Source organism: Plectropomus leopardus, chromosome 14 (genome assembly GCF_026936395.1).
Source record: "Plectropomus leopardus strain MGB_pleo_1.0 chromosome 14, ASM2693639v1, whole genome shotgun sequence".
NCBI lineage: Eukaryota > Metazoa > Chordata > Actinopteri > Perciformes > Serranidae > Plectropomus > Plectropomus leopardus.
This window is the reverse complement of record NC_142189.1, coordinates 12,357,234-12,379,201: the sequence shown is the minus strand read 5'-3', so window position 1 is coordinate 12,379,201 and position 21,968 is coordinate 12,357,234. Positions and strand designations below refer to the sequence as shown.

The 21,968-nt window shown below is 40.2% G+C and overlaps 1 protein-coding gene across 1 annotated transcript in view; it reads right to left on the bottom strand.

Moving 5' to 3' along the window:
• myo10l1 (myosin X, like 1) overlaps window positions 1–21,968 on the bottom strand; it is a 62,598-nt gene extending 40,630 nt beyond the window's left edge. Inside the window, exons 1-2 of the mRNA XM_088087853.1 lie at window positions 21,468–21,968; window positions 4,657–4,755 (exon numbers count right to left, since the gene is read on the bottom strand). Coding sequence (XP_087943979.1) covers window positions 4,657–4,755; window positions 21,468–21,488 — 120 coding nt within the window. The 5' untranslated portion in view covers window positions 21,489–21,968. The remainder of the gene's footprint in view (window positions 1–4,656; window positions 4,756–21,467) is intronic.

Here is a 21,968-nt window from a genome sequence, read left to right as displayed (position 1 = left end):
TATTGGGAGGAGCCTAATGCTAACCCTGTGGCCGTATCCATGGCAACCAGACCAGGAAAATCCCTATAGGATTTCTGGTTATATAGATTTGAAGTTAGAGATACATAATTTCATGTCAGATTGCAACAAATGACTGATTTTATTATTGATTGATTGATTTAAACTGGTCTATCTTCTGTTGTGTCTATAAAATGTAGCAAAAAAGAAGACAAAAAATGACTTAAACTATTAATTAATTCTTAAAATACATTATATTATCAACCTGCCATCTATTTGTTCTGTATTTGTCTTGCTGACCCAGTTTCATCACAGGTTCATTGAAGTTTCATCCAGTCTGATCTAATCTGATCATATTCCCTCTGCAGTAAATTATAGCCTAGCCAGATTTAGGGAAAGGTAAAACCTTGATCATGGATGAGATATTTGTGCATGATCCATGGTTTTCCCCAGTGCAGTAAGATTTAGCTCCTATTATTCTGGTTAATTTACAGCCCTCGTTTATAGTCCGTGAACTTCAGGTAGTGACTGAAAGAATGATGCAAATACAAGCAAATTAGATGGTTTTCCTGAGCAGGATGTGTGGGCTCACTGGGACGGGATGAGGAGCACAGATTGAGAGTAGTTCAGAGCAGAGGCTCTGAGATTAAAAGGAGAAATTTGAGGTCTGTTAATGATACTTTATAGAGTTTTTACCTTGGAGGCATCATCCAAGAGGTTGGAGACCCCAGACCAGACCCAAATGAAAAGATTACCCTCTTGTATTGCTGGACACTTAATGCATTTCTATTAAAAAACAATAAGCAGTGGAATTACTACATGTGTGTCCTGTGTCTGGATGAATGGCAGTAAACTCATGACTGACTATTATTTTCCTCTAATAATGCTATGTTTTGAATAACAAATCCATGTTGAAATCACAAAAATGAATAAAAGAAACCTTGCCACAAATGGAATAAAATGTTGAACAATTAAAATGAAAATTTATTCTTTGTAGATTTGGAACCAAAAAAAAAAAAGAAATCTGTTACAAAATGTTGATTTTAGCATAAATGGAGTTACTTTTATAAAAACATTGATATCCTGATTTGGTTAAATGTGTGAGACTAGAAGGGGTAGCAGTTTGACACTAAATATTGTCAAAAAAACACAAATTTTCTTGGGGAGTCACTCAAAGGACCATGTGTTGGTCCTTTGGACTGAAACCTATCAGCATCACAGAGGAAGTACTGTTGTGATTTTGGCCATTGTGTGCTATTGTATTCAGCATGCTGAGCATTAATAGAAATACCTCTAAAGACTTTTTGACTTTCAAGTCAGTATCAAAGACTTGAGGCATCTCTTGGACTTGACCTGAATGAGAGATGCAGCAGGATACTGGACTTTACTGGCATCAACTGTTTCTGAGTGAAAATGTGGGTTTCTATGTCTTTAGTGTTAGGGGTCGACAGATTATCGGCCCGGTTGATTACATTGTACACTTGCAGTTTTAATACTAGTTCCTGGTAATCAGCATTTTTGTCATTCAGTCCTGAATAGAGAACATTTAACACAATGAGACTGCTGTCTTCTACAGTACAACAACACTGCTGTAACTAAAAAAAAATCAAAAGATCAGTCAGCATGTGACTGTCACTCCAAACATCTATAGTTAATGTAATTCAAAGGTTTGGGAGGATATTGTCTGTTTCATGACATCTCTCTCAGAGTAAAACTGACTATGAATGATGTAAAGGCGTGCACATATACCCCTGGTAGTTGTGAGTTGTGCTGATTTGACATAGAGGCTTGTAGTTTTGCAGCTGCAGCATTTGTAACCCAGAATTGGTAATGTGGTGAACTGGGTCAAGGCCCTTACATCACAGAACCACAGTGACACGGCAGCTGGGAGCAGAATATGAGAAAGTAAAAGTAAAACAAACGGCAAAAGAAATCAGCTGAATGCTTTTAAATGTTGCTTGTTTTTTGTTCTAACAGCCACCATTGTAGTGCACTATTAACCCTTTAAAAACCTGAAGCATCACTTTTCTTGTGCTGCTTTCAGACGCCTTTCTGAAGTATTTAAACCTTTGAAACCTGAGCACACTGATGCAATTTCTTTACATGGGGAAAAAACAATAAGAAGTTCATACATTTTACACATAATACATATCATAATTATCATAATTACAGATTTTAAATTATGTCACAGAATTATTATAAATTTAAGTACTTTTTTACAAGTTATTTCTTTTTCTTTTTTGGTTATTTTTAATTTTTTCAATTATTTTTAAGAACTTATTTTCTTGTACTGTTTTTCTAATTTCTTGTTAATTTTGGGCTCATTATTTCCTTCTATCTATGTTTTTGAAAGAAATCGAGCCAATTTGCTCAGGTTTGAAAGGGTTAAAACACCTCAAGAGTTCACTTTGGACACTGCAATCAAAAATGTATTGGTGATTATGGGAACCAGGGGCAGAGCAGTGGGGCGCGATGGGGATCCTGGGACTGTTTGCATGGGTCAGATCCTGTTGTAACAGGGTAAAGCTCCCCATCCTGCTGATTCCCTATCAAATATTCACCAGCTCCTGCAGAGCGAACATTAAAACACAAACCGCTAGCAGAGAGGGAGGGCGGAGGAGGCAGGCAGAGCCGGGTTGATGGGGGTTGGGGAGGTTAAGGACATTCATAATCCAGCAAAGAGAATGCCTGCTCCTATAACCAATCCTCTATTTTGGGAAATGCCCGTCTGTCCCCGCCGTGTCCCTGAACAAGAACAGTGAGGCAGCTACATCAAAAGACGATGCTTTTAGAGCAGCGTTTGGCCATTTTATGTCTTAAAGGCCAAACATGAATTCATTGTGGGTCGGTGAAAGAGAGTCTGGATATGGATGTTCTTTGGGGGCATAAAGCGAGGATTGAGACTCTTGAATTCGGGCCAAAGAACCAAGTCTATTATTAGCTCCATGTAAACGCTGCCAACTGGAGCGCATGTGTGTGAGTGTGTGTGTGTGCGCCAAACACATCAGCCATCAAAAAAACATTAAATCCAACGTGTCCTCGCTCTGATACAGATTATATGAGCACACACACGCATACACACACTCATAATGAGATTTAAACATTCAATTCCATTATTTTGGCAGGGGGTTTGGTGGTAAAGTGCCGGCGCCTGGCCCTGCTGACATCTGACATCCTGAAATGTGCAGTTGTGCTCCTGTAATGCTCTCCATCTATTCTGGCTCTCCTCTGGAGGCTGAATGTGTGTCAGAGATGAATTTTGCATATGTATGAGGAGGAGGAAGAGGAGGAGGAGGAAGGAACTGGGGCAGGGAAGTGGAGCATCATGACCAGGAGATTGTATCGATCCGCGCAGGAGAGGATGAACCTGCACAGCTGCTTCACCTTCACTCTGACCTTTATCTGATGCTCAGTCCACATGACGTTTAATGCAGCACGAATGCAGCTTTCACTCAGCAGTCATCTAATGCTGACACTGTTTACTTCTCCTGTCTGATTGAAACTAATTAAATTTGTTTGCAGTCTAGAGAGTGTTTGCAGTTTGCCCCATTTTATACTGTTTGCAAAATAAACAGCCCCCTTAACATAAAAAATGTAATATTTTGTTCGGATCATCTCAGTTTTAATGAAAAAACTGTTTAACTCCAAGGTGTCAGCCATGAACAGCAACACCCGCGAGTTGAATTAAGCTGGGAACTTTATAGGGCTATAAATGATGACTCAAATGTGTCATTGTACACAGAGCAATGCAGGAGCATGCTGTTATACCCTTTTCCCACCAAAATTTGTGTGCAAATGTAGTTTTTTTTAAACAATCTGCTAAAAATAAATCCTCTCCCTTTACCAGTTGAAAAGCTTTATGCTTTATGTTATTTTGTTACTTTTTTTCCCTGGAGTGTCATGTTTGACACCACCAATGTGCTGGGAAATAAGGTTAGCTAACAGCAGAAAGCAGCACAAAGCATGGATGTATAAAGAGAACTGGATACTGCGTTGGAAGCGGGGCCCCATTCACTCCTATGAAAGCTGCTCAGTGGCACATGAAGCCAAAAAAGTTCAATATCTTTGCTATAAAATCTTGAATGGATGAAATGATTGAAACATGTAGGTCTCTAGATTGACTGAATGGATCAAATCACGATGACGTTGCTGTTTTTGTGGGGGCAGCATTAGAGTCCAGTAAATATGTTTTAGTGTAGTCTTTTTATTTGTATATCTGTGATTTGTTGAGTCTCTTTTCTCAGTTCTCTTCTCTTCAGTCTCGGTATCTCAGTCTCTCAAAGTCGGCGGCACTACTTCCCAACTCCAAAACTGAATTCAGCATCAGCTCCAGTGGCACATGTTAGTGAAGCTGACGAAATGACTTGTGAACCAGGCGCTGGTCTAACCTCCTCCTACTGGTGATCATGACTGCCTGCCTCTTTGACTGACAGTGCTGTCAGCAGTCACGCAGGGGAGGCGCTCCGTAGTGCACTAGGACTGTAAAATTCGACTGGTACACATACTTTTTTTTCCTTTGCTTGTGTGGAAATCTGAGTATTTGACCTCACAGATTAAGAATGAAAGCTTTAAAATGGCTTGCAGGTAAAACTGGTGTGGACAGTTACAGGAGGTGAGTGTGGTGCAGCTGCTCTGTGAGTGTGTGTATACATTTCTTACCTCTCCATAGTCGGTTGTGATGACAAGAGTTCCATCTCCGCAGGAGTTGACTGTGCCGGGAACCAGCTGCTCCTTCTCTCTGACCCAAACACGGGCCCCCTGGAGCACAGACACACAGAAACTTAAGTTAAGCAAAGCATCTGGTATGAAAAAGGAATATTTGGTTACATAAAGTGAGATATCCCCTGTTGACCAGGGGAGGTCTGTCAGCTCTGAGTCCACAGAGTGGAATAAGAGCGAGTGATGCTTTTATTTTGTGAAGAAGGTGTAGTTTCGGCGGAATAGTTGACTGTCAGATTGACAGTGGTGCTCGACAAAACAAGACTGTGAGAAGTCAGCTCTGCAAGTGTGTCACAGTGATTTGCACAACACCAGAGCCAACAGCATGTGTGGACAGCGGCCAAGCACACAAACGACTCAGATGTCTTAAAGGTATACATGAAGGATTGTCGGTTTCTGTTTGTAAATACAGCGAAAGTGAAAGGAAAAGCCAACCTCAGATTTACTCTCGTTGGGGCGTTTTGTCTCACTGTATTGTGTTTTTCGGCTCTGTGACACCCGTTTACTACTTTTTTGCAAAGGCCTAAACTCACCCGAGTGCTGCGGGGGTACACACCCATAAATGTCCCAAACACAGAAAAAAAGTTATAGAAAATAAGAAAATATAGGCAGAGGGATTACCTCTGTATGAGTCTATACATTGTTTTTTAATAAATTACATTACCTGCTTGTGCTTTTGGATCTGAACTGATAATTTTACCTTGATAAATCATAATGATTCAGTATGATAATGCCATTTTGGTAGCCAGCCAACCACAGAAACCCCTGAAATAAAACTCTTATGTGGTGCACGATGATGTGTCCAATAATCGTAAAAGAAAATGAAGTTACAGTGAGATGAAGGCAAAGAACAGCTTAATGCCAGGCAGGAAAGGATGCCAACGCCAAGTGCTGTTAACAAAGGGCAATTTCTTATGAATTGGTCCAACATGGTCAGCAAGCACGTCGTAAAAAATAGTTCTCAGGGTTCCCACGCTCATGGAAAACCTGGAAAAGTCATGGAATTTTCAAAATCATATTTTCTAGCCCTAGAAAAGTCACGAAATTCTGTCGCGTGTAATTAATTTGTTGCAGTAATCTTTCCTGGCTAACTTTACACATCATGTAACAGCAAATTTATATTCTGTTTAAAATATTTGAGAAATGCTGGAAAAGTGGGGGCGGGGGCGGGGGGGATTTGCTCATATTAAGGATTCTTTAAAAGTCGTGCAAAAGTTTTGAACTTGAATCCACGAAAATGTGTGGAAACACTTAGTTCCTTTTTGAGCATATTAACAGACCTTTGATGTGAACAGTAACTTACCTGCAACATGTATCAAAGTACGTATGTATGTGTGTATGACGAGTGTGCATGGCTGCACAGACAGATGTCACAGATGTGCTTAATGAGAGACGAAGACTGTAACATCTGGACTTTCCACCAGGTGAAGCAACAATGCTCGACATCTGTGTGTGGTTGTGTGTGTGTGTGTGTGTGTGTGTGTTTGTGTGCGAGTGTGTGTATGTGTGTGTTCGAGAGAGAGACTGAGGGTCAGAGGAAGTGTGCTCTTCATAGACCTTTCCACACAGACAAAGCCCTCTTTCACACAGTCACTGACCTTTGACCTCGAACCCTTTAAAAGGGGCTCAGTATATCAGAGAAGGAGACAGAAAGGAAACAAGGGAGGAAGGAGAAAAAGAGGTTGCCATAAACAGAACTATTGGAGTACTAAAAAGACAGGAAATGAACCACAGTACCTCCATTAAAACGTGTACAATTTAGCTTATTGCACCAATACTAAATTGTTTTTAATGTACAACAGTATTATCTCTGGAGCAGAGGTTACTACCCTTGAGCCACATCTTTTCTAAAATTGAGTAAATCACAACCCCTGACTGAGTGACATAGTATATGGGTCTTTTGTTTTATATTCAATTTATCATAATAAAAAGTACAGAACAACAGCTAAACTATAAAATTAACCCAAATACTGAACACAATAACTGCTTTAACTTTATGTAAAACAAGCAATTAGTAAGAAATTTGATCAAATTGTTTTCTGTGAAAGACTGTATGAAGTTTTTTATTATTATTTTCAATAATCAAACATACTGAATGGGCTTCTTTTTGACAAATCAAGTGTGAAAATCAGTTACGCTTACCTAATACTGAACATTACTTAGCAAAGACAGAGTTTTTATATAATAGTACCATAAAAATAGCAAATGTAGACAATTATGGGAGGACTTTGAATTTAAATATGTTGTGATATGATATAAGTAATAATAATGCCGTCTGTATACCGTATTTATGAAAGTCAACAGAGAAAATAACAAGTAGTACAATTTGTTAAAGAGCATCTTGCATTTTCCACACCAGATTTTACAATGTGGAATTAATCCCAGCAATAATGGCAAACATTCCCAACATGTAGCTTCTGAATGGTGCTTTCTCTGTTTTGTATCATGGTAAACTTAATATTTTTGTGGAATAAGCAAGACATTTGATGATGCCATCTTGGGTTATAGGAAGGAGTGATGAGCATTTCTCAGTGTTTCCTGGCATTTTCTGGTCCAAGTCATTGACTTCATGTGACTGCAGCCTTAAAGTTTCACTCAATTCACATTCTCTGCTGTTAACAGTAAAGACTTGCAGGTTTTAAGTGCACAAGCTTCATAAAAAGTGATACGTTTTTGGATGATCTTGAACATAATTAGTCAAGTGTAAAGCCTGAGAAGATGTTTGAGCTGAAAAAGACTCTGTGTGGCACCAGATGTGTGCATGTGAATGAAGTGAGCTGCAGAGGAGGCTGGAAATGAATTGTTTTAGCAACAGATGGTCCCTCAGCCCAAAGCGGTCCCTGACAACTTTTATCTCTTCATTTAACTCTCCTTCTCTATCTCTTTTTTTGGTCTCTTTTTGTCGTTTTCTTGTGCTCTGTATCAATCTGACACACAGACATACACACAGACACACACACAGATGATAATAGAAAACCAGTTGTGCTTCAGGCTGTGGAGTTAACCAGGCAGAAATCATTCACACACACACACACACTGTACACTATATATATACACACTGTTGGGTAGCTCAAGGTAAGGCTTAGGGGGAAGAATGTCTGAATGAATTTTGGATACAGAGTTTAACACGGCTGGCTTTTGAGAAAAAATAAACTCTTGTATCAGTGGCAGAAATGTAGATATATCCAAACAGTACTGTAAGGTGTAGCTGCCAAAGCCTTGTGTATTGAACTGAGCTCGGAAGTGATTTATTTGAAAGAATACAGTATCACTGTAACTACCTATAGATAATTTGTCGCTTGCAAACATGGATCCAGGGACAGTTTCCAAAAATATGTCATATAAGCCAGAGAGAGAGCTGATCCTGGATCATTGTTTTCTGATGCTGATGTCTCCTGCTGTACCTTTTGGTGCCTCTTAGAGAGCAATCTGTGTTTTTTCAGGCCAGTTCATATTGGCCATTTTCCATGCTGTCCAGGGACAAAAATAAATAATTACATCTTTTTTTTTAAAGTCAATGGACTATCCAGGAAGACACCAACAGCTTCATGTGAATTAAATCTTTGCTATGTCTGAAATTATTCAGCTGAGGCGTTTCCATATCCCAATTAGTGCATCACCTTGTTTTCGACAAAGGTAAAAATCACTTCAAGCAAGGGTAAAAACAGTTTTTATTGAATTTTGCCATTTCCATACAGCTTTTGTGTTGAAAAAGATGAATCTGCTTATTGAAACACGGCTATTGAGGACATTAAAGTCTATGATCTGCGCTGCACGCTACATTTCTTGCTTCTATCTTTGCATGAACGAGCCTCATACATCTAGAATCACTCTGAAAAATTCAAGAGCCTCTCTGTTGTTCTCTCCTCAGCAACTCTCTATATATAGACCCCCACATCCCCCCTCTAGATCCTCTCTCTCTCTGCGGTCAGTCAGCCTGTGTCGTCCCTAACTCCGGCTCGTCTGCCCGTCAGATTCCAGCACACAAAGCCGTTTAATGATGGCGATACCGAGACTTGACCCAGTGACCACCTCGGCCTCAGGCTCTGTACAGTTCACAATCCCTCCCTGTTTAAACTGATAAAATGACCTCTGACCCCACTTCAGTCATTGATACTGGACTCTATATTCTGTTCTTTCTCCCCCAATTTTCTCCTGATGCTCTCTATAAAAGAAATTAATTGCATTTTTTTTTTTTGCTTTCGCTCCTATCTGTCTCCTCTTTAAGTAAATTGGTCTCTAGTCCTGATCGATGTACTTTGCCTGAGCCACATGCTATCTCTCGGGGAAACTGCAGTGAAGGGGACAACATGGGGTTATAAATGACCTGCCAGCATTACAACCTACACCCACCAACACCCTCCTACTCCTCCTCCCTCCCCCCATCTATTACCAGCCCAGACAGACATCAGTGGTCATGCATGACAACAAACTCCAGTGCTGCTTTCTGTGCGCTGAAATGCATTTATGGTGAAAACACTCCCCCTCCGTTTCTCAGTGCGAAATTCAAACCAAATTGCAGTCAAAGTGTGGCCTCCGGCTGTGTCCATCACCTTTTCGTCAAGCTCCATTAAACCTCAATTGTCACTTTACCTCCGAAACCTGACCCTTGACCTCGAATCTTACACCATGCTCCCTGACCAACAGGAGTTGAAAGAGTACCAAAACATCCAGAACAGGGAGGAATGCTGATTCCATACATCTTTGTGCGAGTTAAGAAAAAATAATTGATCCTTCATCACTAGTTTCATGTCATTTTTAATTAGCTACATTTTAAATAATTATTAGGTTTTCCTGTCATGCAGCCATGATTCTGTTCTGTGCACCTGATTGGATGAACACACCACTTGTTCAACCTGGCAACTATTCTGAAAAAAATGCATTTGTTACAGGATACATTTAAGGCAAGAAACAGATCATGCTTTATAAATAGTTCTTTGAAAGAATCTGCTGATTCTTTGTGGAGGACACCAAAATCAAGCCCAGTCGCCAGAGGAATAACGTTGAAATTGTACATTTCTGCAAGTCACTAGATTTGCACATTTCATATAAACCATATCAATGTTTCTGAACTTTCATAATGCATTAGATTATTTTTTCATTTGGAGGTGGAGGGGATGGTAATTGGCGTGTAAATTAGGCAAAATGTGGTTGTTTATTTTGCAGATACATTTCTGCATTTTGCAGCCGGGATAGTGCCACAAAAAGTGTTGTATTATCAAGACATTTCTGAGTTTCCAGCTTGTGCCCTGTAGAGAACAGAGCATTTTCTAACAATAACCAAGTGTTTTTTGTGCCTAAACCATGCCACATGTTAACCAAAAGATTGTTAAAACATAAAGTTTCAATGTATTTGCTACATAATAATGAACAAATGTAATTTATCTGAGGTTTGCAGTGTACAACAAACAACATTTTCAGGCAGTTTCTAAAAGCTTATGCTGACAGCTGAACTTTTGAAATGTAGTCTAGTTTTCAGAATTGCCCAACAGCAACATGGAATAAATACCCAAATTCACATGTTTGAAGCTTTTCTTAGACGTAGATTATAAATGCAATGCCTGGTGTCTCTCAAATACTGGTTGTTAAGACATCGCAACAAAAATGCATTCCCATCCAACAAAAGCTTGAATTTTATGAAGCAGTTAAGGCAAGAGCATTTTAAGTGTGAAGGATACTGAACAGTACAAGCATTAAAAACTCCATGGAAAAGGGGAAGTCTATACCTTTAGGTAAATCTAATGTAAAGCATATATTATTTGTAATTTATGAGTTAAAATATGATAATCCTCGTCTGTTCCTCACAGTTTCCTCCTGCATGTGTAAGGCCTCTGTGCAGAGTGAAGGTCAGCAGGATTGATTATATTATCATAAATTGATTAAACCAAGAAGAAAAATGGGAGATCTATCAAGTAAACCCCGACCATCTAATAATCTTTCATTACTGAACATACAAAAGAGAGTTTCCCCAGAGCATTCAGCCCAGGCACCCGGACAGCTGTAAGTGTGTGTATATATGTGTGTGTGTGTGTGTGTGTGTGTGTGTGTGTGTGTGTGTGTGTGTGTGTGTGTGTGTGTGTGTGTGTGTGTGTGTGTGTGTGTGTGTGTGTCTGATAAAGGGCTTGTTTCTGCTCGGGCGATCACATGGACGTTCGTGCCATTTGATTGAGGCATCACCCTGGAGACAGCCTCTGATGAAGGGCCCCCACTCCCTCTGAGAGACGCTCACGCCCCAACAGACACCGACCACCGACCCAAACGTACAATTCATGCCTGCAGGCGTACTCACATTTTTAACTTCTAGTTCTAACTACACATTCAGCGGCCGCTCAACTGAGCTTCATTACATCCCGTTAGGTGAAAACACACACAAAAACGAGCAGCATGTGCAGCTAAATACAAAGATCACCATGAGTCAAGATATTCAATATTCACATACATGTTTCCTTCTGGGCTGTCTGAATGTGGGTTTATATCCAAAAGTAGTACAATTTTTTGACAAATTTTCAAAAAATCTGCAAAAGAAAATGCTATTTATGTGCTTTTCCATCCAACTGATTCGATTCCATTCGATTACGATTACAATTATCATGTCAATGATTCAATTTGATTCGATTCTATGATGCATTGCGATGCATTGTATCCTCAATTTTCTATATTAGTGCTTATGGCTACCTTTTCATCAATAAATACAAGCAGTCAGCTAGCTCCGTTCTCCCACAATTCAATGCGACGTTGTTACCATGCGGCTCTGGTTGCTAACAGGAAGTTCTCTTGAACTGTAGAACTTGTCCGGCTGTGGCCATAAAATAACCAAGCAATGTTGCGTGTCTCTAATCGATTATGTGCTGCCACTGCATCCGTGCACAATCGTGCACATCCGCACCACAATGCTTATTAGAAATGAATAATTTCAACACCTCTAATAAGTGTGTTTTTGTTTTTGTCACATCAATCTGTCTCATAGTTTCAGGTTCAGTCTGGACTAAAGTGGTAGAACAACAGACATCACCATCCTCACAGTCACATGGCTATCTGACTAAAAGGTAGAAGAAATAAAGGCAAGAGAGACAGAACAAGAAAAAAGGAGTGACTCACAGGGACAGAAACATATCCGACAACCTGGCTGTCATCCACTAAAAGGAGAACAGAGGAGGGAGACACAGTGGGGAACAGGGGGAAAGCAGGGCAATGGTGTAGACAATACACAAAAACTAAAAAATGAGACCAAAGGTTAAAAGTAGAAGAAGCTGAGGCAGACCCAGAATGACAGACAGATGAATAAATGATGACAGAAACAGCTGACCAGTCAGCAGCTAATGGAAGGAAACTAAAGACCGGAGCGGAGGGAGGACACAGAGGGATCTCTGGAGACAAAAGGTCAAAGGTGCATTTTAAGACGAATGTCTCTCTGTCCGACTGATTTAGGGAGCTCATTAACTACAGTTACCTCTACCACAGTGTTAAAACAGCACCAGAGACACATCCAAGACTCACACAACACAACCAGACATCAATTATTCAACATGATAATATCTTCAGTGCAGTTTCAGCTGCCTCTCTGTCGCCTTTCTTCTCTGTGTTTTGGCACTTTTGGAAACCAAATCATACCTTGTTTTTAATGTTTAAAACTAAATCAGCCATTGAGCTCCATGACGCTCTGGTCTCCCTACGATGACAGATGTTTTCCAGGAGAGAGGATGTGGGTGTGGTTGTGAGTGTTTGTGTGAGTTAGTCAATTCTGGATGGACAGCTTCTTTCTGTGACTGATGTTATTCGGCGCCTTTAAGTGGAGTTACTGCCTGATACCAGAGTTGTCAACTTGTTACACGCCGTTTCCATCTTCAGGCTGACATTGTGTCCACTTTAACAGATTACCGTGGGGGACAAAGATTTGATTTACCCTTACTAATCAATACAGACCAATGTATCTGCCTAAATCTAACATAATTTTAAGTCTGCACTGATGCGTAGCCATGCCATTGTCCTGATTTCTGAGCACACATTGGCAGGTACTGGGCTAAACGCTTGTCTCCAGCATGCTGAACGTTGTCTGAGAAACACTGATTTGTAACATTGAACTGCTTAAATCATTGTTTCCACTGGTATTAATCACCTGGTCTATTTTTTTGGAGTGGAAGAATCACAGTGAAGTTTAGCTGTGGACTTTGGGATATATAATTTAATGTCTTATTTCTCATAATTTGTGTTAAATTTTATCATAATTAGCATATGAATTCTTGAGATATGGCCAAAAACATTTTGTGTTTTTGTTACAGTGACCATTGACCACCAAATTCCAACCTGTTCATTTTTTTTTTCCAAGAAGACATTTGTGTCAAATTTCAAAATTGAATGAGTTTATTGTTGAGTCCAAATAAATTTTGTGCCAAATTTGAAGGAATTCCCTCAAGGGGTTCTTGAGATTCCCACATTCAAAAGAAGGGGATATACAGACAGAGTTAATGTTATGAGTTCAAGTTGATTTTTGGCTTTTTTGGTAGAAAAGTCATAAATGCAATCGTAACTCCGCCTTCTGTTGATGGCAGAATCCCATTGGACAAATTTGTGGACATCAGAGTGTTTATGGTAATAATGAACTATCTGCACTCCTTTGGTGTGAAAGCCCTGTAAGAGGCATTGTGTGTGTGTGTGTGTGTGTGTGTGTGTGTGTGTGTGTGTGTGTGTGTGTGTGTGTGTGTGTGTGTGTGTGTGTGTGTGTGTGTTTGTGTGTTCGTTCGTTCAAGGGACTCGCTGCTTTTGCTGTTTTTTTTATAACGTTACTGTGATAAAGCTCTCTGATCCATCTCCTCTGAAGCAGCCCGGCCTGTGTCAGGGACCTAAACTGTGTCAGTAATATTCCATTAAAGGTGATAATACAATCAGGACAGCGAGGCTTTCAGCAGATTATGGCGGCTGGAAGGAGAGCAACAACATGTGTTTATGTGTGTGGGTGGGTGAGCGTGAGTGTTACCTGTCCTATATGAATCACAGCTATCAGTGAAAGAGATTACAGTTGAATTTCAAATCTGTAGGTATGAAATAAGTATATGGGGGCATTGCACAAAGTCAAAAATGATTTTTGAAAAAAGTTTAATTCATTATATTCCTCTTTCTGAACAATCTACTTCTATATGTCAAAGTTGTTGTTTTTTTAAAAAAATGGTAAGTAAGTGTCCTTAAGCACATAATTATCTTCTCACCATGATTTTCTGGAGAAAATAATCAGCTATTTTATTGGTAATGAAAATAAATCCTAGTTATATTCGTGTAATATTTTTTAACAGAAATAAATGGCTCCTTTTATATGAAAATAATGAATCCATGGACTAAACTAACAATTTAATCTTAGAATCTTTTTAAAACAGCCATGTCATAACGACTTCTTTTTATGCTTGTGGACGCAGCCACTTTGCCATCACCCGTTAGTTTGTAGACGACCATTTTAAGCCTTGAGTTTTGCATTTCGAAAACAACAAAAGTGAAAGTGCAGAAAATGTATTTATTTTACAGATTTTTTTTAATTTCTGTAACATCCTTTTGAATATAACATTTTTATTGGCCTTTCCTCCCATTGTTTCAAAACTAATTTGCTCAGGTTTCAAAGATTCAAATAGCTTGTGGGAGGCATCTGAACGCAGCACAAGAAAAGTGATATGAATCCAGGTTTCAAAGGGTTAATGGAGAAAAATGAGTACCATCAAGTTTTCCAAATTTTGGCATTGATTGGGTACCAAGTATTGTTTTTTAGCCACATCCCTAATTGAGATGACACACTCACTACGAAAATATTACTGAGGTAATATATAGTAGAGTTATTTTCTCATTGTATCCGACACCAAAAAAAATAAAAATTGCAGGTTTAAGACGCTTCTGCATTGGCTTCATTTTGGCATTGTTACATGCACTTCATTCAGTCTTTGAGGGGAACATTTAACTATTGTGGCACACACACACACACACACACACACACACACACACACACACAGAAGGCATCAGGTCAAAGCTCTCTCACACAGCTACTGTAGATACACACAGCACCCCAAATTTAAGTACATAAGAGCACCGTGTTCCCTGTTTGGCTGCTTCTCCGTTATTCTGGAATATCTGAAGCTTTGAACAGATAACCTTTTGACCTGTCCTCAATTCCAAAACAAACACATGAATGATTTATCCAAAGTAAACCAGATCAGAGTATACTGCTAAATTACAAACAGGGATAAAGGCAGCAGATAGAAGCAGCTGTTGATGTGTATGTGTGTGTGCGTGCGTGCGTGTGTGCGTGCGTGTGTTTGTACAGTGTAAATCCTCTTTGAGAGGCCAGTTTTGAGCAGTCTGCTAATTATCACATTCTCTCTGATCTTGGATTAAAACTACAGTCACACACCCCCACCCCCACCAACACCCTGGCAACAAGACTCCACGGCAACAGTGTGGAAGCAGGGCACCATGGAAACAGCCTCTCTGCGCTCAGCATTGGTGGATGATGGGAGATGGTGTTCAGGTGGAGAGGATTATGGGATATGCTGTACTTTGTCAGTATTTTATTCCAGCAGAGTGCAAGGAAGTGCTTGGAACCTATTGTTTTAGTAGAGATTTTTACTATTGTGCAGCGCCATTGCATTTTTGAGGGGACTAGGATAGTCAAAAAATGGGTTAGGATGAAATTCCTTTAATGTTTATGAAATTTGAGTGGATCATTGCTCCCATTTTCAAGAGCATATAAGATCATTTTGAAGTTTTTGTTAGCCAGGAAGTCAACCATCCTGGGAGTTTTTTTTGTGTGTTAATTTTAATTTTACAAACACATGTTTGAGGACATTGGGATACACAAAACCTCACCAAACTTTGCACCAATGTTTTAATTAATAATTATTTAGATTTGGTGGTGCAAGTGGATTTGTGCGTGGTACGTTGCAATTACTTTCAGTCGTTAAATGCATATCTGATACCCCTGGCATACTGGAAAATTCACAAAACTTGGCCCACATATTGAACCCTGTAAATTTTCTGTGAAAAATAAGGCAATTGGACTTGTGTGTGTGTATAGGTGGCTCCAAAGTGCCCCCTGATGCATTTAGGGCCTCATGTGGGCCAAAGTTGCTCTGATAATCACGACATTTGGCAAGCACATTCCTGTCATGATTTCAGACATGTCTCTTTTGGTTTCCACTAGCTTCATTTACTTTATTTTATTTACTATTTTTATTTTATTTATTTGTTTGTATTAACTTAATACATCTACCACGGGGTTATGTTTTTGTTTGGTTTGTTTGTTGGTTGGTTGGTCTGTCTGTCAGCAGGATAATGAAAAAAATACTGGTCAAATTTTCTTGAAACTTGGTAAAAAGGTCTAGTAATATGGGGAAAAACAATGTAAATTTATGACATTATGAATCTGGTAGGGTATTGGACAGTTGGTGAAATAAAAAACACCATCTTAGGCTTTGAAAAATTGTGGTTGGCTTTATTTTATTTTATTTTTTCAATTTTCTAATTTTTCACAGACTTTAACTGATTGATTGAAAAAGTAATCCAAAGATTAATCAACGGGGAAATAATTCTGAGTTGCAGCCCAAGCTACCACCAAAAGTATAACCAGTCAAACAAGCCATAGTCCAGTGCATAATTTTGTACATTTTAAGGAATCATCCTTTAACTAAAAAGTGAGCCTATACAAGAAATTAAATAGCATCCAATGTACTTAAAAAGAAACACTTATAGTTACATTTACTGTTATCTCACTAATTCTTAACCAGATTTCATATATTATCATATCGATCAATTCCATGACATCCCTTTTTAGAGAAGCTAAGGATTGTGGGAGGAGTTGTTTTATTCACAGACTGTAAAAAAGCTTTGATGCATTTGTTTCGCCAAAGCAGATCTGTAGTCTCACACCTCCACAAGCAGAACAAGCAGGAGAGTGAGACAGGGAGGAAAGAGAAGGAAGCAGAGGAAAGACAGGGCTGGAAGAGTGCCAGAGAGAGGATGGAGACTGGCTGAGAAGCACAGAAAGTGTTGGTCGACTGAGATGGAGAAGCACCAAGTGAGTGGCCGCAGGGAGAGAGAGAGAGCATCAGAGGGAAGGAAGAAGAGAAGAGAGAGAGAGAGAAGCAAAGCTGATGCAGTTCCTGAGCAGAACAAATGTGTTTGGAGCTGCTGAATATAGGTCACACATCTCCAGCGACTGTTCCCTTCACTCTACTGAACCGGCTTCCTGCAACATGCACTTCATACAAAATCCTGCATAATTTGGACCACAGTCTATGAACTGCTAAATTTACCCCCCAAGAGCTGTTTACGTCACAATGCATTGCACAAAAGAATAGGGCTTTTTTTTCACTGCACTCAGAAGACACCTTTACGTTCAAACATAGAAGATGCTTTGTTTCCATGTGTATTTTACAGCTTATATATGCAAGCAGCCATACAGAATGCATCAACATGATAAATATTTTACTGCTCTTTGCATGAAAAATCAACCCCAGTGTGAGAAAGCTTTTATTGCTCTATAATTATTTTCAGCAGGGTTTGTAGCGGCCACTCAACAAATTGCAATCGAGTAGTAAATTATTATTTACAGCCTGTTGAGTTATACAGAGTGAAGGAAAAGACAGAGCAAAGACAGAAAGCAAGAAGACTGTGAACTCTGCAAAGACAGGACAGGAAGAGGAGGCAGATATGATACAACAACAATGAAAGCAGGCTTGAGATAATGTGTCAAAACTGTTCTTTCCACTTTCACACCTGTCTGTCTCCTGGTTATCGGTCCACGGTGGCTGTGTGCACCTGTAAACCAGTCCAGACCTCACACACACACACACACACGCACACACACACACACCATGAACACACAAAATATCACCCATCTTATACACACACAAACGTACACTGCACTACTGTAAACATAGTCTAACTGAAATACATTAAACCTGTTATTAACTGTGCATTACATGGGGTAGGCACAAATTACAACAACAGTTAAGTTTCACTTTCACTGTGCCTGACATTCTACTGCTCCTCCTGTGCCCACAGTACACTCGGCACCCTGCCAGAGTATCTTAATGGTATGTATACTCAGAAGCACCCCTAAAGAACGGTCCAGCTGCAAAAAATCTAGAATCAATTTGTGGCGGCAGATGTTTTGATGTTGGCAGGCAACCACAATTAAATAAATGAGTGGGAAATCCTGTTACTTCTTTGCCATTTTTATATTTATGTCAGGAGTACATTCAAACAATCAGCATTATTCTAACTTCTGTTTTGGTCTCTCGCTGTTACTTCCAATATAGTAACCTCAAACATTTCACATGTATGTTGTTTTTCAGACCAGAAAATACTTATTTTTGCTGTATTTAGAGCACATAATGTCACTGCAACTATTTCACTACTAACCAACCCACTTTGAATATGAGGGGATTATACAGTAGTCTACTGCCACCTGACATTTCATGCTTGGCTTGTCGGCCAGCTATCATGTTTTCTGCCTGGCTTGAGAGAGAGAGGTCAGCTGTTCTACTCTTCCTGCTTTAAGAGATAGAGAGACAAATGGGGGAACACATGTGGGATGTAAGATTGGGGGAACGAGTGATGAAGATTGCAGAGGAATGAAACTGAGTGAATGTTGGGCAGACACCTCTCGAGAGGATTGATTACTCAGTGTCCCACTGCATGAAGTCATGTTTCTGGCTATCAGATATGCAGCTTATGCAGGACTGCAGGCCTAAACATTATAACTCAATAAGTCACTCCATTTTCAGGTCTCATATAGGCTTTCAGAGTCTGTGCTGTGCGGAGGGGCTGCAGGGTTGGTGATGTGCTGGTCTGTGAATCGATACTATAATCAATATATTACACACAGACTGATGAGAAATGGAGCAGGAGTGATGGTCGTTACACTTAGCTGTTGCTGTATGATCATCCAAACGTTTTTCGTATTGTTAGTATGACACATTAGTGCCAGGATTCAATGGACAACGCAATGGCCAGAAAAAAATAACGCTGGCATTTTACATCTCTGCAAACCATGGAAACTGGTATGTTACATTACATGTTATTATGTCGTATGTGTTTTTCTGTGATTCTTTTCTGTGTTTAACATGGTTAGGTTTAGGCACAAAAAACACTTGGTTATGGTTAGGAAAAGATAATATCTTTGCTTCAAAATAAAACTATTGGGCACAGTCTCCACTGGAAAAGTAGCAATATTTCAATGAAAAACCATCACTTTTTGTGCCACAATTCCAGCAGGAAAGCAGTGATGTCTCTATGAAAAACAACCAATTTTTGTAGCACTATCCCATTTGGACAAAACACCCACATTTGGTGCAAAAAGCAATAATGAGTTGCTGCAAACACCCAAGTTTGATGCCTAATAATCCACAGGGAAAAAAAGTTACAGGTCATTAGAAAACATCCATGTTTGATGCTTAAAAAGGAGCTGTTAACACAGTGACAGGTCATGACACAAAACCAAGTTTGGTGTCTGGAAAAATGATGACAGATCACTACAAAGCACTCATGTTTAGTGATTAAAAGTCTGCTGGAAAAATAATAACAGGTCGCTACAAAACACCTACACTTGGTGCCCAAAGTGCAGCTGGAAAAACAGTGACAGTTAATACAAAGTACCTATGTATAGTGCTTAAAAAGCCACTGGAAAAAAACAATAGGTCCCTACAAAACACCTATTTGTGGTGCCTAAAAAGCTGCTGGAAAAACGACAGTGGATCACTACATACCCTCCCCCATTTAGTGTCTAAAAAAGTGTCAGAAAAACAGTGACAGGTTGTTATTAAACGCCAACTTTTAGTGCCTAAAAAGGTGGCAACAGAAACACAAGCTTTGTGTCTAAAAAGCCACTGGAAAAACTGTGACAGATCACTACAAAGCACCTGTGTTTGGTGCCAAAAAAGTTGCTGGAAACACAGCAATTACTCACTAAATTACAGCTGGTTATGTTGTTTGTTGTTGGCCTGCAGCTTAGAAGGCGTCTTGCCAAGGGGACAGGCCATCCACCGTGCCCTCCACCTCTCAGTGACAAAGTCAACTCATACAGCATGTCACTTTAGAGACGATGATATAATACATATAAAACTTGGAAATGTAACATACTCATGGTCTGCCGAAAGGTATAATGCCAACATTTTCTTCAGGCAACTGGGGCTCCAATATATCACACCTTTTAATTTTCCCAACAACAGCCAGAAAACAAAAGGCCTTGGACACCAGTGTTCAATGGCCCTGGTACCCACACATACACATATATACCCACACCACCACTCACACACACACACACACACACACACACACATAAATGGCATGACATCACTGCCAATGTGAGGGGCATTTAAACCCATATCAGATTAACTTAAGAGGGGGGAAGATAAGTAGCTTGGAGAGGACGGATATTGGCATCAAAGTCAGCGGACAAGACGGCGTTTCGTGAGATTGTGTGGATACACTGAATGTGGACCAAATCACAAATGAAATGGAGGGAGGGAGGAGAGGCTCGTGGGGGATGACAGTGTACAATGAAGACCCTATATGTTAGGGAGGAGGAATGGGAATGTAGAAGAGGTAAATTGCTTGAACATCACTCTGGATTAGGATTGCAGCAATATACTAATTTTAAGGTATACCGTGATATAAAAGTTGCCGATTATCATACTGTGTACATTACTTCTATTATTACTACGGTACTGAGAAAAAAAAACCTGGATGGAGAATCTCACCTTTATTTTAGTTATTATCAAAAGAAAGACTTTTTTAAATTCCATTAAAAAAGGGTTTGGAGTTTTAATTATAGTGATTAAACATTTGTGCAACCAGAACTAAACCTTCTGTTTTCATTCCTTAAAGGGTCATTCTGACTGATAATAATAACAATAACATAATACCGTGATACCGTGATATTTTCTGAGATGTGAAAATCTCTTGCAACCCTACTCTGGATCTAAATGGAAAAACCTATCAGGCGAGAATGGTTTGTCAGATAAATCCCAAGATGCTAGAGATGAAAAAGTTAGGTGGTGGTTCAGGCAGTAAACTGAATTAATAACCACTGATTTACCTAAGATTTAATTAGATGCCATTTGTTAACCATTTGTCTCACCTAGCCTCTTGCAACCACGCACACACACAAATGTCCCTCCCCTCCTCCTCCTTCACCCCTCCTCAATTCCCGCAGCCGTGTACCGACCCATACCCACCCTGCTCCATCCATCCCATTCACAGCGCACGAAAAAAAGGCACAGAAAGGGTTTCTTAACAGCAGCATTGGTGTGGGAGGGCTGTTGCTGTGGGTCAACACGGTCTACCCTCCACTAACAGATTGGCTTTAATCCGGCAGCGAGCCGTATGCATGCAAAAGCCCGTGTCAGCTCTCGTTTGGCCAATTTATCTGCAGCTCTGCTCTGAATTAATTCACAGAGCCGGCAGCCAGGCCCCGGTGCTCTGCGGTGATAATAAAATAACCCGTGTGTTTATTCTTAATCGACACAGGGATGCAGTTAAAGCACGGGCCTTGTGGGTTTTGATGGAAACGGTGAGGGATGATTCCAGTCGACGGAAGCAAAGCAACACCTGCCCAAACCATAAAATGCGATGAAAATCAAAAGAAAACGCGTAAAGGCGTTTTGCATCACAGACATCATTGCAAACGAACGCTGTATCACGCCATAAAATAAAGCTTAATTTGTCATTAATGTTTATCTCGATATCAGTGACACACATTCTCCATAGCTTACCTCTGTGAAAAACGCCTCCATCCTCCCTACTCCTCCCAGACGACGCGCGCCCGGCCCCGCACAGCGCAGACACCGGCTCCGGTCTCGTGTGCGCAAATCTCGCCAACGGAAGGCTGAGCGTGTTCGTCAGTATGAAGGAAAGGTAGCGGTGTCTCCGTGCTGCTGTTTCCCATTCACCGAGCGTTTGTCTTCATCTCTCGAAACGGCTCAGCGGCTCAAACACACCTCAGCAGCGTCCGGGCTCAATGCGCAAAAAAAGCCACATGAGAAAAATCCAAGTGATGAAAAATTAAAAAATGTCCACGCCAGGGATCCTTCAGAGGAGCGCTAATTGAAAGCGCCCCGGTATTCCAGGCCTGCCTCGTCTCGGTGTGACAGTGTATGTGCATGTGTGTGCGAATGTGTGTGTGTGTGTGTGTGTGTGTGTGTGTGTGTGTGTATGTGTGTGTGAGGCTGTGAGTAGGCTGCGTGCGTGGGGTTGAGAGAGAGCACCAGTCCGGG